At 39.2% G+C, this 17,866-nt stretch overlaps 2 protein-coding genes across 4 annotated transcripts in view; both read left to right on the top strand.

Moving 5' to 3' along the window:
* Nucleotides 1-9,655, top strand: part of arvcfa (ARVCF delta catenin family member a) — a 31,866-nt gene extending 22,211 nt beyond the window's left edge. For all 3 annotated transcript variants that reach the window (XM_084401137.1, XM_084401139.1, XM_084401138.1), the window contains 8 exons: nt 456-583; nt 1,914-2,064; nt 3,449-3,641; nt 4,307-4,418; nt 4,700-4,787; nt 6,682-6,758; nt 8,261-8,364; nt 9,091-9,655. In XM_084401137.1, coding sequence (XP_084257263.1) covers nt 456-583; nt 1,914-2,064; nt 3,449-3,641; nt 4,307-4,418; nt 4,700-4,787; nt 6,682-6,758; nt 8,261-8,353 — 842 coding nt within the window. In that variant the 3' untranslated portion in view covers nt 8,354-8,364; nt 9,091-9,655. The remainder of the gene's footprint in view (nt 1-455; nt 584-1,913; nt 2,065-3,448; nt 3,642-4,306; nt 4,419-4,699; nt 4,788-6,681; nt 6,759-8,260; nt 8,365-9,090) is intronic.
* A 1,341-nt stretch (nt 9,656-10,996) lies between these two features.
* Nucleotides 10,997-16,322, top strand: LOC311284750 (uncharacterized protein; the record flags this gene model as incomplete). Its single annotated transcript, XM_084399965.1, has 5 exons — nt 10,997-11,069; nt 12,176-12,735; nt 13,297-13,333; nt 13,884-14,501; nt 16,189-16,322. The coding sequence occupies 4 exons, from the start codon at nt 10,997-10,999 to the stop codon at nt 14,498-14,500; spliced, it is 1,287 nt and encodes a 428-aa protein (XP_084256091.1). The 3' UTR covers nt 14,501; nt 16,189-16,322.
* Between the last annotated feature and the right edge of the window lie 1,544 nt (nt 16,323-17,866).

Below are 17,866 nucleotides of genomic sequence, written 5' to 3' on the forward strand. Positions count from 1 at the left end.
AACAGTAGTATATAAGTGAATAATTAAGACTAAATGTAAAATAACACTAATTGTTCACTGTAGAAATTAAATATAGATTCATCTTTGTTAAAGCTGTATTTTGTTGTTTCATTAACATTAATGACAGACGACAGCAGGAATATTAGGCTACTGTCACTTTAAGACCGAATAAACTGACACACATCCAGTTTCTTCCTCAACTGTTCACTTCTGACGGAACCGAGAGAAAACTCGCAGAGACGGGCGTATAGACGGGTGTATAGACGGGCGTATAGACGGGGTGTATAGACGGGCGTATAGACGGGGTGTATAGACGGGTGTATAGACGGGGTGTATAGACGGGGTGTATAGACATAATTTTGTGTGTATGTCTCCGTTCAAGGACAAGGAAACACAAAAGAGAAATCAATTTGGTGTTATAGCGTTGTCTGAAACACATCTCTCTCTCTCTGCAGGCCTGGAGCTCCTGTACCAGCCCGAGGTGGTTCGCCTCTACCTGTCACTCCTCAAACTGAGCCAGAACCAGAACACCCTGGAGGCGGCGGCCGGAGCACTGCAGAACCTGTGTGCTGGACACTGGGCTGTGAGTGTGTGTGTGTGTGTGTGTGTGTGTGTGTGCCGGACACTGGGCCGTGAGTGGACCACAACAACACCTTTAATACGAGTGAGAGTGTGTGTGTGTGAGTGTGTGTGTGTACCAAGCGTGCCGCACAAGCCCTGAAAAGTGAAGCCAAAGCGTCTCGATCGCCCCCCGGTGGCTGGTCCTAGTATAGGTCATAAGCCCCGCCTCCCCGTGTTATTCAACGGGACTTGAGACCAACTAAACAATTAAATTACACTTCAAATATATTTTTTCCGAAGGTGGTTTCTGTCATTTACTATAGTTTTTATCACGCTGATATAAATTCAAGTGTTTGTTTTTAAAATAAGTTAGTTTTTAGTTAGTTATTTGATGCTATAACAACGGTGGTGTGACGTCATGATTGACAGCTGTGATTGACAGGTTCTCTGAGCGAAGTAGTCACTGAAGCACCAACAGACTTTTTTTCAGGATCTTCGGAGGACTGAGGAGATTGGAGCTTGGATCTAAATTTCTATAATGAATTATTTCACACCGAGAGTGAGGGCGGGGCCTTGATTATGCGGCTTTACTTCCTGCTCACGACTGCGCAGGTCTGGTCCCGAGATCGCTACTGCGCAGACTCAAGACCCAAGATGTCAGCGCCATATCGGGACACTGGCGGCTTCAGTTCTCACCAATGGAAGAGAGCGAAGGGGCGTCGTCCATATTTTTTTACAGTCTATGGTGTGTACTTGTACAACTATCTTTGTGAGGACCAGTTTGAGTTTTAGACCATTGGAGTGAGGACAAAGAGAGTAGAGTGAGGACACGTTGGCCGGTCCTCTCTTTCTGAGAGCCTTTAAAGGCCTGTTTGAGGGTCAAGACTTGGTTTTAGGGATAAGGTTATAATGAGGTTAAGGGTCGGTTTAGGGTCAGGGGTCGGGTTAGGCACTTAGTTGTGATGGGTAAGGTTAGGGTAAGCGGCTAGAGATTGCATTGTGTTAATGAATGTCCTCATAAAGATAGATGTACAAGAATGTGTGTGTGAGTGTGTGTGTATAATATCTTATGGAATTTTAATCTAGTAAATGCATCTTGATTTAATTTTTTTTCGATATTTGGACTGGAAACAAGACAAAAATACTAAGTAAGAAAAGCATTTTTTGCAGCGTGAGGCTTATTATTTCACTTTTGCTGTGAAAGGGTCTTTACATTTGCCCAAAAATATAACTTTTTTGTTATAAAAATTAAAACAAAACCCAGCCCAAGTGAAAAAAAGTAACGCAAAAGTAACGTAACGCATTACTTTTCTAAAAAAGTTCCTGCTCATAATGAGCGTGTTGTTCTGCAGTGGTCGAGCTACATCCGTGTGACGGTGCGTAAGGAGAAGGGTCTGCCGGTGCTGGTGGAGCTGCTGCACTCCGACGCCGATAAAGTGGTGCGAGCCATCGCCATCGCACTCAGAAACCTGGCCATCGACCACAAGAACAAAGATCTCATCGGTAAGACCTTTGACTTTACTCTCCAGAACCTGTGCGATGATGATGATGATGATGATGATGGTCACAAACTGCTCCGAGACACGAAGGTTGAGGATCCAAATGCAGTTTTATTGAAAGGGTAATCCACAATCGTAGTCGAAAACAAGGAAAGGTCATAAACACCGGGTAATCAGTCCAAACAATAACAGGGGCACAGAGGCACAGGGTCACAGGGTCACAGGGGTCACAGGGGCACAGGGTCGCAGGGGCGCAGAGTCGCAGGGGCACAGGGTCACAGGGTCGCAGGGGCGCAGGGTCGCAGGGGCGCAGGGGCACAGGGGCGCAGGGGCACAGGGTCGCAGGGTCACAGGGGTGCAGGGGCACAGGGTCGCAGGGGCGCAGGGTCACAGGGTCACAGGGGCGCAGGGTCGCAGAGGCACAGGGTCGCAGGGGCACAGGAGCACAGGGTCACAGGGGCACAGGGGCACAGGGTCACAGGGGTGCAGGGGCACAGGGTCGCAGGGGCGCAGGGTCACAGGGTCACAGGGGCACAGGGTCGCAGGGGCGCAGAGGCACAGGGTCACAGGGGCACAGGAGCACAGGGTCACAGGGGCGCAGGGGCACAGGGTCACAGGGGCGCAGGGTCACAGGGTCGCAGGGGCGCAGGGTCACAGGGTCACAGAGGCACAGGGTCACAGGGGCACAGGGTCACAGGGGCACAGGGTCACAGGGGCACAGGAGCACAGGGTCACAGAGGCACAGGGTCACAGGGGCACAGGGTCACAGGGGCGCAGGGGCACAGGGGCACAGGGGCGCAGGGTCACAGGCAAAAACAGAGGAAACCAAGAAAACCGGACAGAAGAGCGTAAACCAAGATAAAGAAAACCAGGAGAATGCTTGGAATTGCAGTGTGACACTAAACAAGACTTCGCAAGGAATGACAGGAAGAACCAGGCTTATATAGGCAAACAAGAATATGAGACACAGGTGAAAACAATGAGTGCTAATGAGTCCAGGCAGAGAATTATGGGAGATGTAGTTTGTGAGGGAATGACAATAGTCTGTTGTGGAGTGCCCTCTGGTGGCTCTCAAGGGCACTCCAGCTGGTGACGTTACATAGATGATGATGATAATGATGATGATGAGGATGCTGAGGATGATGATGATGATGAGGCTACAGGGCCAGGGGAAGACAGTCCAGCACTCTAGGCAAAATAGGAATATGCCGCCCCCAACGTTCACATTTTTAAGAAAAAAAGGCAATTTATCACATATTGACCCCTGTTGTTGTCCTACTGTTAGTTTCACTGCTTTTATTGTTCTTCGCTTTGGATAAAAGCGTCTGCTAAATGAATAAATGTAAATGGGAATGAGGCTGACATCATCATCTGTGTGGCCCAATCAGGGAGCTTCGCCATGAGGGATCTGGTCAGTAATCTTCCCTGTGGACAACAGAGACCCGCCAAAAACCTGGAGGGAGACACGGTGGTGGCCATCCTGAACACGATCCTGGAGATCGTCTCGGAGAACCTGGAGAACGCCAGATTCCTCATCCAGGGACAGGGAATACAGAAACTGGTGTCAATCAACAAAACAAGGTGACAAACCGCATCACATCTGAGTAAAGCTGTACAGTCAGACCAAAACATCAGTAGACACCAGATTTTTTTTTTTTTTTTTACTAGTGACACTATAGTTCATTTATGTGAGTGAGGAGAGCAAAATAAAGTAAACTGTGTCATATTATACCCAAAAATTCTTCATACAGTGACTACCAGTAAAAATGTATAAAAATTTGGGACCAAAAATGATTTAGACACTTTGAGCTGATCATGTTTTGCTGAAGTGTTTTGTCTTTAATTGCTAATGCTCTTTTTACACACAGACTGAACAAAATGAAGCATTGCTTGGTGATTGGTTGAGCTAAACTGGTATTATCTAATTGTGTAGTTAAATTTAACAGCTGACAGATATTCAACATAATTCATGTGTGAGACAGTCTAACAGAAGGACGGACAAAACCAGTCAAATATCAACTGAGTTCTGCTCATATTTTATTACCATTTTCTAAACTATAGCGAATAAACTGTGATAATGTGAGAAATGTTGAAGTTGTCTGAATAAGTTTTGGTTTGACTGTAGTTTCTTGTGGATGAATTGCTTATATGTTGATGTTTGAAACTCTATCTATCTCTCTATCTCTCTATCTAACTATCTATCGATCTATCTATCTATCTATCTATCTATCTATCTATCTTGTCAGCCAATCAGTGCGCGAGACCAAAGCAGCGTCACACATCTTGCAGAGCGTCTGGGCCTATAAGGATCTCCGACACACACTGTTCAAGGCCGGCTGGAACAAAACACACTTCAAGGTAACAGTAGGGCTGTGACAATAACCGCATTACTGCGGTAATGACATGCCTACCGCGGTGCTGAGGTCATCACCGTATTTGTTTGAATAATTTCAAGAACATGCATTCTTGATCATAAGTCATAGATTAAAGATAAAAGCCTGATTTGTTGCTTCTTCACCGCGGTAAGAAAAAGATCCATACGTCACAGCCCTATAACAGCGTTTCATCTCTTGCTGACTTCACTGCCGTACTTTCATGTTCATGTTGTGCTGATGATGAGTATCGATCTGGTGTTTCAGCCAGCCGTCTCCAGCCTGCCCAAGAAGCAGAAGAACGCCAAGCAAGGGGGCGATGACATCACACTGCCCTTAATGGAGAAAAACCAAGGTCATTGATTGGCATTTACTGAATTGTATTCATGAGAATGAGAAAAATGATTCTCTTCCACGAGCCTCTCTGTCATGTCATGGCATATAAATTTGAGACAGAGGCGGCCTTTGCAGTTCAGAAACCCGTTTCAAAGAAACAGATGGTATTGGGATATGTAATCTCATATTTTACTTTTAATGGTCTATTTATGAACGCATTCTGGGCCCTATTTTAACGATCTGAAACGCAAGTATCAAGCGCGAAACGCAAGTAACTTTGTGGGCGGATCTCAGGCGCTGTTGCTATTATACCAGCGGGATAAATGACTCTTGCGCCCGACGCAAATCTAAAATGTGTTGGTCTGAAGTAGCTTCATTACTCATAGGTGTGGTTTGGGCATAACGTGAAATAAACCAATCAGAGTGTCATCTCACATTCCCTTTAAGAGCAGGTGCGCTTGTTCCATGGCGGATTGCTATTATAACGGCGGATTTGCCAGACGCACGCCAGGAGCGGTTCACAGCCGAGGAGACCGACGTTCTCGTCAGGGCCGTAAAACACAGAGAAGTGACATTGGGGATGGAGAAACACACCCAAATTAGCTTCGCTTAAACAGGCGTATAATAATGTGGGTAAATGTGTAAGCTAGATTTATGCCTATTTTTTTACATCTTCATGGACACAACAATGATTTCCCTCGTGTGGAATAATTTTCCTTGTAATAATATATGGTTTTCTAAAAATGTGAACTGCTGCGTCTGTGTGTAGATGAGAGAAGCAAAGCGTGTGTGCGTTGTGCACACGGTACATTGATTATGGCCAAGCATGCGCCCTTAAAATAGCATATGAATAACATGACATTGCAATAACATTGCAACTGACTTTAGACAAGGTTTCTCCTGGTCTGTGGAGGAATTGTTTTCTGAAACTGCAAAATAGCACCAGGGAACGTTTGCGCCGGAACACGCCTCCTCTTCTCGCTGAACCGCCCCCGGGAGCGCAAGTTCATTCCCTAATTTACCGACGTGCGTCTGTGGAGGGAAAAGTCCGCTGTGTGTCGGGTGCAAAAAAGGAATGATACATGTGTCGCTGTACAAAGTCAATTGCGCTGGGTGTAAGATAGGGCCCTCTATCTCTTTAATCAGAACTATTGTTTACAATCACAACTGAAAACAAAAACAGCATTCAATCTCAAATAATACTAAATCCAACAGTAGGTGGCGGCAAATCACTGTCTTAACGAGTCAGTCGTTGAATCGTTCACTCAAGCGATTCGTTCCAGAAGGCTGATTCATTCAGGAACAAAGCAGAAGGGAGTGACTGAGTCGTCAAGTCATTCATTAGAACGATTGGTTCAAAAAATAATAAATTATGTTTATGTGGTGTTTTTAATCTGCTTTAAGACATACCATGTGTAAGTTCATAAGTCGACACCATTGCTGAGTATTTCCTCCTTAAAACTGCAGTGAACCAAAGACAGTCTCAAAAACACGCTTTGAAATCGCTGGTGTTTCTGATGTCACAAACTACCTTGTAACCAATCAGATCAACGTGTGATCGTCAACCAGTGGATCTCTGAGCTGAGTGAGTGAGTGGAGGCGGGGCTCATTTGCATATTCATGAGGCAAGGGTGTCGAGTTACATTCAAGATATTTTAAGGCATGAGGACATTTTGTTCAAGGAAAAAATGCCTAAATAAGTCATTTTGGTGATCAAAGACGAGTTTTAAAAGATAAGATTATTGAGTACAGGGGGACTTTTTGCGCCAAGCCCCTTTCATTTCCGACCTTGGCATGTGTGCGTGGCTTGATGCGAGGCTGTTTTTCGAGGTCTGTTTCAAGTTAAACGGGTATTCAAAGGCCGCCACTGTGTTTCATGCACTTTAATGCAGTGTTGTGTTCTGCGGTTTCAGATGGATACTGCTCCGTTGATCAGGCCGAGAGAGCCGGAGACGCTCCGTGTCACATGATCGAACGAGAAACTTTTCAGGTCAATGCTCATGTTGTGTATAGAGGTTATGCACTGACGTCACTTTCCCGCAGGAACACACTCGCTCAGCCGGACTGAGTGGCAGAAGAGCTGCGGAGTGACTGGATTTAATAGAGGAAACTGAGAAAACGCCAGTAAAACAAACGATTATCAGTTTAAACTAAAGTTTGGACTGGATATAGTGTTTCTTACAACTCACCACAGATCCAGTGATCATGGATATGGACATGCAGCAGGAATCGTGTTTCCTCACATTTATATGAGCCTGATTTCCACGCCGGAGAAATACATAAAGCACATTTGCCTGTGAACGCTTTATATAAACACAATATAGGTCTAAATCCATGTGATCACTCATATCAGTGTTATATATATCATCATATCGTCCAGCACTAAAACTGGTGTCGTTTTTTGTCAGTGTTTATTTAAAAACATCCAATTATGCAGAATATACGATGGGAAATATTTAATTGACGAGTTGTCAGTAGAATATATAACAATACAATATTGTTGAATACTCTGAATACTGTCTAACACTTGATGGCTGTTCTATCAAGTCCTTTGATACCAGTCTTTCATTTGAAAGTCACGTGTCTGTAAAGCCGCATTCTTCCATCTTAAAAATATTAATAAATTACGCCATATGCTCTCATTGACAAATGCGGAACAATTAGTCCATGCGTTCATGAGCTCAAGGCTAGATTACTGTAATGCTCTACTGGGTGGTTGCCCTGCACGCTTAATAAACAAACTACAGCTGGTCCAAAACGCAGCAGCTCGAGTTCTTACCAGAACCAGGAAGTATGACCATATTAGCCCAGTTCTGTCAACACTGCACTGGCTCCCTATTAAACATCGTATACATTTTAAAATATTGCTGATTACTTACAAAGCACTAAATGGTTTAGCTCCGCAGTGCTTGAGCGAGCTCTTAACGCATTATAGTCCTTCACGTCTATTGAAGTATAAAAATATACCTCCGATTTCTGGTCAAATCTATTTATACAGTCGATCTCAAAGTTCTTTCCCGTTTTAGATGCGTTTCGTGTGTTTTTCGCAGCATTCACGCTGAAAATAAATGCTGCCACTCAGTGTTTCTGCCACTCAGTGTTTCTGCCACTCAGTGTTTCTGCCACTCAGTGTTTCTGCCACTCATTGTTTCTGCCACTCAGTGTTTCTACCACTCAGTGTTTCTGCCACTCAGTGTTTCTGCAACTCAGTGTGTGTAACCGCAGTCACTCCGGCTGACGGTGACGTCACACGCATACTCTCAATATGCTAAAATACATTCAGAACACCATAATAATGACACTATTAATAATGAGACATTTCATATATACAGTAGTGTCCGGCCTAGGGACATTACCAGCATCACTCTTCATGCAAATATTATAAAAAATGTGTTAAAGATTATCCCTATTTTGATGGTTTAAACACCAGTCTCCCCTCGGGACGTCATGTGTGTGTGTGTGTGTACGAAGCTGCTGTCGATTGTGTTTCAGGGTGTGAATGATAAGAGGCCTTTCATCAGGACCAGCAGGCCCGCGGTGGGTTTAGTGGAGCGAACGCCTCAACCACTCGACTCATGGGTCTGATCCGGCTCACGGTAAACCACATCATCACACACACATCATCGCTTCAGCTTCTCTGCATGTGTCATAAAGAGCCAGAAAGAGAAGTTGCTTGGTTATTTCATGGGTTTTCAATCTCCAAATATGATTATTTCTGTGTGACGGACCCCATATAAACACCCAATTTATCCACTGAAAAATTACCAGGGGTGTAACAATACCCTCAATATCACGATTCGATACATACTGAACTCACGGTACCATATTATTGCGATACTCCAAGACACAATGATAAAAGGTTAACAACAAATTAACTGCTGATTAAAATGGTAAATTTGATATTACAATGGCTGTGGAAATTAATATGCTTGGACTTGGTGCTGGCAAAATATTGGAAAATATTCATGATTCTGAAGCTCAAATGCGCTCTTTCACTGACTAGATATATTTACAGTAATGTAGGCCACTTTTACTGGTAACATCAGACATTTAGCATTATTAGGACCCACAAATATTCCCCCATTGCATTATTATACAATATATTCAGTTTCATGTAGTACTGACACTAAAACTAAAAAAAAATAATATTATGCACAGTAATTTAAAATTTGGGTGAGTTATAAACAATACATATTGTCAGTATCCACAATACATGTTGCATTTTTATTTATTTGATCTATTGTGACACGATATATTATTACACCCCTAAAAATGAACACATTAACCATGTCAATATTGACATTCACTCTGTGTTTTCACAGGTTGCAGATCCACTTTCAGACCTGCATTTATACTGACGTTCAGCACAATTCATCACAGAATCAAACAAGAGAAATAGAAATACGACAGCAACACAACAACCAAATACTGAAGATCTGATCCGTCTGAACGTGGAATTTGACTCTTTGCTGCTTTGGCAATCTTCACTGTTAAACTCAAGAATCATGATGTGACGAGTCACTCATAGATCTGATTATACACCATATTATGATCTTGTGTTGTTTCTATTGCTTTTGTTGTTGTTGTTGTTGTTGTTGTTGACGAGTCTCTACATTGTATAATAGTGTTCCATCTATTTCTGATCATCCACACAGACGATTTCAGTTCTGTATCTAAAGTTTTATGCACAAAAAGAAATGATAACATTATGATTATATTAATACTCTACGGGCAAAATCGAAATTGTACTTATTATAGTCTAAATCAGAGAATATATCAGAGATTTTAACGCATTCATACTAAAATTGTTTCATAACATCAGTGATTTAATGGCTTGAAAAATAAAAATGAGTTCTTAATAAAGCTGTTACGTCATGCATCTAACAGAAAATAAAATGCAATAAAAATCAAACAAAACTTGTTTTGTGGCACATTTCGTGGCGCGAGATGAACGATTCGCTCATCATCACTGGAATGTTTTGAGCGATTCAAAAGAAAATATTCGATTCAAAAGTTTCGCGTCTTTTGAAATCGCATCGGTTACAGAATCACTGAATCTTCAGATGCTGATCGGCAGAAATGAGTGAAACTCATCGATTACAGACTGGGGAGAACAAGAGAAACTCCACAGGTGAGCCAGAGTCCATATGCGTTAATATGCTTTATATTATTCACTTTATATGATCTTTGAGCAAGTCTTTTGAAATGCCCGTTCAGAACTGTGTGCGTATTTTTGCTTAATTATTATAGCATGTTGTTTTATTACAGGAAATCGGTTGTAACTCAGCAAAACGAGAAATGATAAAGATTCTGTAATATTTCTAAAATGTTGGAAGATATTTTTCAGGGTTATTATCATTAACTAAAATTAAACCATGCATACAATTTAAATAAAGTTCACGAAATAAAATAAATGTTAACTTAAATAAATTAAATTGAAAACGTATATTAGTTTAAGTTAATTTGCCAAGGCATCATTACTAAAATAATTCAAACTAAAACTGGAATAAAATATTTAAAAAAAAACATACCATAACAAAATTACTAAAACTTACCAAATTTGGTAACAAAAGTCTAATTTGTTAACATTAGCTAATGTACTAACTAACAATGAACAATACATTTGTTACAGTATTTATTAATCTTTGTTAATGTTAACAATCCAGCTGTTCATTGTGTGTTCATGTTAGTTCACAGTGCATTAACTAATGTTAACAAACACAACATTTGATTTTAATAACGTATTAGTAAATTCTGAAATTGATATTAACTAAGATTAATAAATGCTGTAAAAGTATTGCTCATTCTTAGTTCATGCTCATGTAATAAAACCATTGTACAGTTAACCAAAATTTAAAAAGAAAACATAAAACTCATTCAAAATATTTATATAACTATAAGGTTACACTTTATTTCGATAACTACATGTCACCTAACTCTCATTAGAGTATTAGTAGACAGGTTACACTGTGGTGCGATAAAAACACAAAGAAAGCGTTATAATCAGTGCTGCTGTCTACACCGGATGACACTGTGTTATAGGGTTAGTAGAATAAGTTGACATGTAGTTACTTATAGAAAGTTATATATTAAAGTTACTTATAGTGAGTAGAATTTCTGTTGAAGGAGCATCAAAATAAAGTGTTAGCAGATATTAAGCAGACAGTCTACTCATACAATAATGACTGCTCGTTGATATGTAGTCACTTATACCCAGACAGCAACATAATGTCGGCCCAGATCCGGCTCACATCTGGTACGCCTGGATTCCACACGGCCCCCGGATCTGGGCCGACACCATGTTAGAATGTCTTAAGTGGACTACAAATAAATAATAGTATATCAATAATACTGTTACACTGACTGTCCTAAAATTGCACATGTCATTAGAGTTTAAAGCGGTGGTATAATTCCCTTTTCACAAGATGTAAAATAAGTCTCTGATGTCCCCAGAGTGTGTGTGTGTGAAGGTTTAGCTCAAAATACCCCAAAATTGTCACTGTTTGAGGGTGAGCAAAAATGCACTGTTTTGTGTGTGTCCCTTTAAATGCAAATGAGCTGCTGCTCCCGGCACAGAGGGCGGAGCTTCAAGAGCTTGTGTGTGTGTGTGTGAGTTAGCAGCTCCAATTACCTCATGCAGACACAGCTGTGTCCCAAATGACGCACTATACACTATGCATTTATAAATATGTACTCAACCATGTAGTGTATGAACTTTATACGTTTATTTTGTCTGATAGCCCCTCCCCCTTCGCTACGCAAATAAAGCGGTGACAGTCGAGTGCATGAAGTGTCCAACGTTACACACTTAGTTTTTTTCGGCTAAATAAGTGCATCATCCGGTACTTAAAGTGCACTTTTTCTTTTTAAAATTTTCAGTGTGAACGCACTACTCGCACTATTCATACTACAAAATGGCTTATAATAGTGCACAAGTACACGATTTGGAACACAACAACACTGAAAATGTAAAAAACCTTTAGCCTTTTATGATCAAACCAGAATCGGACAAAGATGGAGAGACTCAAGAAGAAGTGACAACATGTAGAAGCAACAGGACATTTCTGAATGGTTAGTTGATGAGTTTATGTAGCTGATGTGTAGTTATCTTCTATTGATTAGCATATTCTGCCATGATAATCTATAAATCGCGTTCCGGTTTATGTAAATGTTAGGGTTGGTGATGTCACTAACCCGTGAAGAAGCTCATAGTCTCTACCAGCCGTTTGTTGTAGTCCTTAAAAAGCAATTTCTTTAAAAGTAAATCTCTCCCTTTGCTTTGAACTTTGAGCGTCGTAACTTTGCAGATGTTGTTTATGCTCAAACAGCAACATTACACACTAACTAAAGTTAGAAAAGTGAAATCATTTAAGATTTCCCTTTAAGAATTGTTTATTTTCTGTCCAGATATGTTGTCCGATGCTGCAGAAGGTCCATCCAAGTCCAGAATCTCCTCTGATGTTCTTTCACCCGCTTACAGAGCCACGAAACAGCTGGAGTTAACACAACAGCAGCGGATAAATGCAGCCAAACACAAGGTGAAAGCAGAGCAAGAGTGTGTTGTTCAGAGAGGAGCTCCACGAGGCCAACGGCAAAACAAGAGCATCTCCGCGGCTCACCCGGCCATTTACCTGAACACACACTCACACAAGCTCCTCAGGAGAGCAATACGGATCTGGAAGATGCCAGTTCCCATGTTGAACTCTTCGAAACCGAAGCCTAGAAACTTCCAAGAGCAGCTGAAGCAAGTGGAGATGCTCAGGAGTCGTTCGGGAGACTCGGACGCTCGGACTCGCTCCGTCAGAGATCTTCAGCTGGGTTCGGGAACAGACTCGTCTCCGTCGTCCTCCACGAGCTCAGAGCCCGGCAGACGAACGGCCCACAGGAACAGGGAACAGTTACGCTGGCACCGGATGCTCTCCAGGAGAGGGAAACAGGGGGACGAGAAACCGCACAGACCTCAGGAGGTCAGTCACATGATCCATTAGAGGATCTTTACTGTCTCCCGTAAAGTGTTTGTTCAATTCGAAATGAGTGAATATCTTTAATTAGACCAAGTTTTTTAAGGGGACCCTAAGGGGACATGGTAATGGGGAAAATATTGTATTTGAATGCTTTTGCGTTTCCCCGAAAAACTTTTGTGAATCTCCACGTTATTTTGCAAAACATTTCTGCTCTTTTGGAACTTTAAACTTTAAGGTTTCACTTTAAAAACATTTGCGTTCACTTGCAGAACTTTTGTGAAACTTAATATTTTGCAAAACGTTTGCTTTTTTGTGTTCCCCAAGAAACTTTGCGTTCGCTTGCAAAACTTTTGAGTTCACTCGAAAAACATTTGCGTTCGCTTGCAAAACGAAATATCTGTGTTCCCGTTATTTTTTTTACCATCACCGTGTCGCTTTAGGGGCTCCGTGGAGTTTCTGAATATTTGTACATTAGAGTGTCGAACTTCTTTTTTCCTCATCAGAATCTGTCTATATCAATGTTCATGGATCTGTCAGTCTGCATGACTAACCATTTCATTTCAGGGTCAGTCGTCACCTGCAGGGTCCTGTCAGGTCAAAGGTCAGTCTTCAATATTATTTATTGATTATTCGGCAAGTGTGCACAAACTCAAAAAGAATCTGAAAAGTTTCCAGGAGGAGGTCCTTACATACATACCTATATACACAAGAGAATAGAAATACAATTAACAAGAGTAGGATTAAAAACAATGAGTATTAAGCATCTAGATGAAATAAGCAAAAGAAATATAAATAAGAGGGCCTACATAGCAAATATCTAACTATTTATTGTCTAACACCCAGGTGGCCTAAACATCATATCATTTTATAATTCATCTTCAGTGTCTTCTGAGTTTCTGATATGTAGTTATCACCCTTTGGAATAAAAAAAAAAAATTTAGTGTTACTTCCCAGACATCAACATAGTGTCGCCCAGATCCGGCCCACATCCGGTACACACGGATTCCACACGGCCCTGATGTGGCCCGGATCTGGGCCGACACTGTGTTGCTGTCTGGGTTATGAAAGACAAAATTGACTGAATATGGATTAAGATGAGCTGATTTTACTTACTTATCAGCTTTCTCACACACATGAATATCTCCACACAGGCTCCTGTGAGTATCCGGATGATGGGAGAGATGATCCAGTGAGAACGAGCCGTCGGAAACTGGACAGCAGCCGCTCAGAAACCAGCCCGATAAACCAGAGACCCGACACACACACGAGGAAACACACACGGGTCTCTTTCTACTTACCTGATGAGTCCAAGACTTCCGGATGTTCACGGGCTGAGGTCGACTTCCATGATATTAACTCTAATATCAGCAAAGAAGCTTCTGCATCTGAACAGAAAAATATTGACAACCAAGATTCATCTGATCTCAAACTGGCCATTCAAACCAGTGAGAAACTGATTCCTCAATCATCCCTAAAGATTACAGCAACCAGCATGGAGGAACAACACTCAAATCTACAGTCTGTCTGTGAAGCACCTTTAGTTCCACACCTGAAGATCTTTAAAGACGAGTTTAATGTCCTTCACTGTGAGGACATTAAACATCAGAGCGATTCACCTCAGATCGAGACGCCTTCACACACACAGTCTCACACAGACTCTCCCAGACCACAGTCCTGTGTGAAGTGGAAGAGCGTTCTGCTTCAGAGGATTTCTGCTAGCTTTGAGAGAGCGGTTAGAACGGTTCTGCCGGAGACTCATACTGGCTGAGGTACTATCGATTCTTTCAAGTCTAATTGTTCTTTATTATGTTCATGTTGTTGTATTTCAAGTATGACTTAAAAGTTGTAATTGTGACATAAAAAGTCGAGACTATGACTAAAAAGAATTATGAGAAAAGTCAAATTTATGATATAAAAAGTTGCATTTAGGACATTATAAAAGTCAATTGTGACAAAAAGTCGAGATTATGACAAAAAAGTTATAATTAAGACATAAAAAGTTGAAATTACTTAAAAAGTCATGATTATGATGAGATAAATATTTGAAATTATGAGAAAAGTCAAAATTATTATATAAAAAGTTGAATTTAGGACATTAAAAAGTAAATGATGAGATCAAAAGTCTAAATTATGAAAAACATTGAAATGATTATGACAGTCAAAATTATGACTTTAGTTGTAATTATGACATTAAAAGTCGAAATTATGACTTAAAATGTATAATTATGACATAATAGTCAAAATTATGGCATCAAAAGTAAAAATTCTGACTTAAAATTCATAATTATGACATATAAAGTCGAAATTACGACATAAAAGGCCAAATCTTTTACTTAAACTTAATAATTATGATATAAAAAGTCAAAATTGACATGAAAACTCAAAATTATGACTTAAAATTTATACTTACGACATAAAAATCTAAATTATGACATAAAGCGCCAAAATTATGACTTAAACTTTATAATTGACATAAAAAGTTGCAATTTACTTCAAAGTTGTAATTATGACAAGTCCGAAATTAAGTTAAAATTATGACATGGAAACTTGAAATTAAAACGTAATATGAATGTTAAATTAAATTAAAATGTATAGTTATAACATAAAAAGTCAAAATTATGACTTAAAAGTTATAATTATGACATAAGTCGAAACTGACAACATTCAAAATAACATAAAATGTTGGAATTATGACCTAAAATGTTGAAATTATGACCTAAAAGTTATAATTATGACATATTTTATATCTTTAATCTTTTTAAAAAGGCTTTTTATTCTCATAATTATGACTTTGTATGTCACAAGTATGATTTGTTATGCCAAAATTTCGACTTACATAATTTGTGTGGATAGTGAAAAAAACCTACTGTATACCAAAATGTATTTAAAATATATTTATTTCATACTAAGTATAGGCTACTACAAATCCATTGACATATTTACTGACATATCACTTGAGACCTACTGATATAATTATTATAAATAAACTTTATTTGGAGCACTTATTTATTGCACAATGCACATTTCTTGATATTAAGCCTAAAATGTGTTTTAATATCACTTTTAGTAAAGATAGTATGATCTCAGACTTTATATAGGCCTATTTATATTTAAAGTGTATCTAAAGTATTCTTGCAATGGTTCCACTTTAGTACAATCAAATATACTTATAAAGTTGATCTATTAAGTAAAGTGCATTAAGTACAAAATTAGCTCTTCAAATTTAGCAGACTTTAAGTATATCAGTTTAGTATACCAAACGTTCAATTGTAATGTATTTATATTAAGTATATACATTTGTAAATGTATTTGTAGTATACTTAGCATAAAATAAATGTATTTCACACACATTTTGGTATATTTATTTTTCACGAGGGTAAAATGGGCTTCCATTGTAATGAGCAGTAAATGAGTGTGAGATGTTTATGTGTTTATGTGTTTATGTTTATTAAACAGAAGAGGAGAAGAGCGTTGGACATCAGACAGACTGTGACCCGTTGACGTCTGTGAGAATGAATGTGAACATGTAATGTGATGAATGACCACATGATGGCAGAGAGAACAAACAATAAATATGAGCATCATTACATTTCTTCTGCGGCTTAAAGTAAATATCACACTTTATCTCATCAAAGCAATGATTTGAATGAAAACACCTTATATATATTAAACACATGTAGGCCTGATGTGATTATTGATTAATCGGCTGATCATGGTTATTCGATTTAATTGCAATATTTTGAGATAACTGCAATAATTAGGCACTTTCAATTTCAATCACATTTTGCCAAAGAACATATATGTTAAAAAAACGTGTAAAGTACATAAAGTCAAAGGCGTTCCTTCATTCGAAATGAAGGATTTAATCATTTAATTATATTATATTAATTATATTACACAAATTTTCACAGCATTAAAATGAATCATATGAGCCTAATTTATTATAATTTTTTATTATTGTATTATATACGATTCCAAGTAAAAAGAAATAACTTTAGGCTTAAACTTAGTGACACGAACAAAACAGAATTAAATCATCAATCGCAATTATATAGTATGACAATTAATTTGCACGTTTGCACAAACGTCATGATTGTCTGTTCTGCAGGGAAACAAAGGAGTTTAATTTATTGGGAATTATTTAAGGAATTAAAGTGTTTTAGTGAATTCAAGCGAAAACTTTCCTCCCAAATGAGGCTTTATATTAAATGTGAGCAGCGTTACTGATAATTAATGAACAGATGCATGAACTATTTGTGACTTCATTTGCAGAGAGCTGCAGGTTACACGAAGATCAAGGCCCGTTCATGACAGTAAAGATAGAGTTCTAATATAAAATAACAGTCCACTATAACAATAACGGCACAGAGGGACAATATCTGTGGAATCACTTTCAGAATGATGTTATTTCCAGCCAATCAGAATCCATCCTGCTTTAACCCTCAAAAATGACTTTGAAATTACATGAATGTATACTATATTATAGTTTGATCATGTTTTTTATTAAATATTTTGTATTTTTAGTGGATTGTATGGTACTAAATTATATATATGCAGTAGTTATAATCCATTTATTCACTTTTTGAGCAAAATATGCACATTTTCAACATAAACTGATAAATCTCGAATCTTTGGAGCACAGACTAAAGTTTGGTGTCTTTTTAAAGACGATACGTGGCGGATTATTGCTGAAGGGAAAAAAGGAAATTAAAAAATGAAGAAAAAAAAGTTTATTATTATGAAAAATGCACAAAAATACTATTTGTATTTTTATGCATTTTTCATGCTATAACTTAAATTTGATATATTTTCTAAAACATGTTTTACTCATAAACTGTGAGAGAATCAAAGCCTTAAATCTAAACGAGTTGTGCTCCAGATTTGAGGTTGAGATCTGAGAAACTGATCTTTCGGTGAGATGTTGTTCGGCTGCAGTTCCAAACGCTTCCACTAGAGGAAACTCGGCATTTCTGACCGCGAGCAGAACAAGTGTGGCTGTTTTTCAGGACCATTTAACCTGTTCGAATCACGTCTATGATTGTGTTGTGTTCACACAGCAAGTGCCAAAACCTTTACCAAGTTTCGTACCATTCCAAAGAAGTAAAACTTTCTCAAAAACCACAAATAACCGAAG

This window comes from Rutilus rutilus, assembly GCF_951802725.1.
Source record: "Rutilus rutilus genome assembly, chromosome: 25".
In the NCBI taxonomy this organism is placed as follows: domain Eukaryota; kingdom Metazoa; phylum Chordata; class Actinopteri; order Cypriniformes; family Leuciscidae; genus Rutilus; species Rutilus rutilus.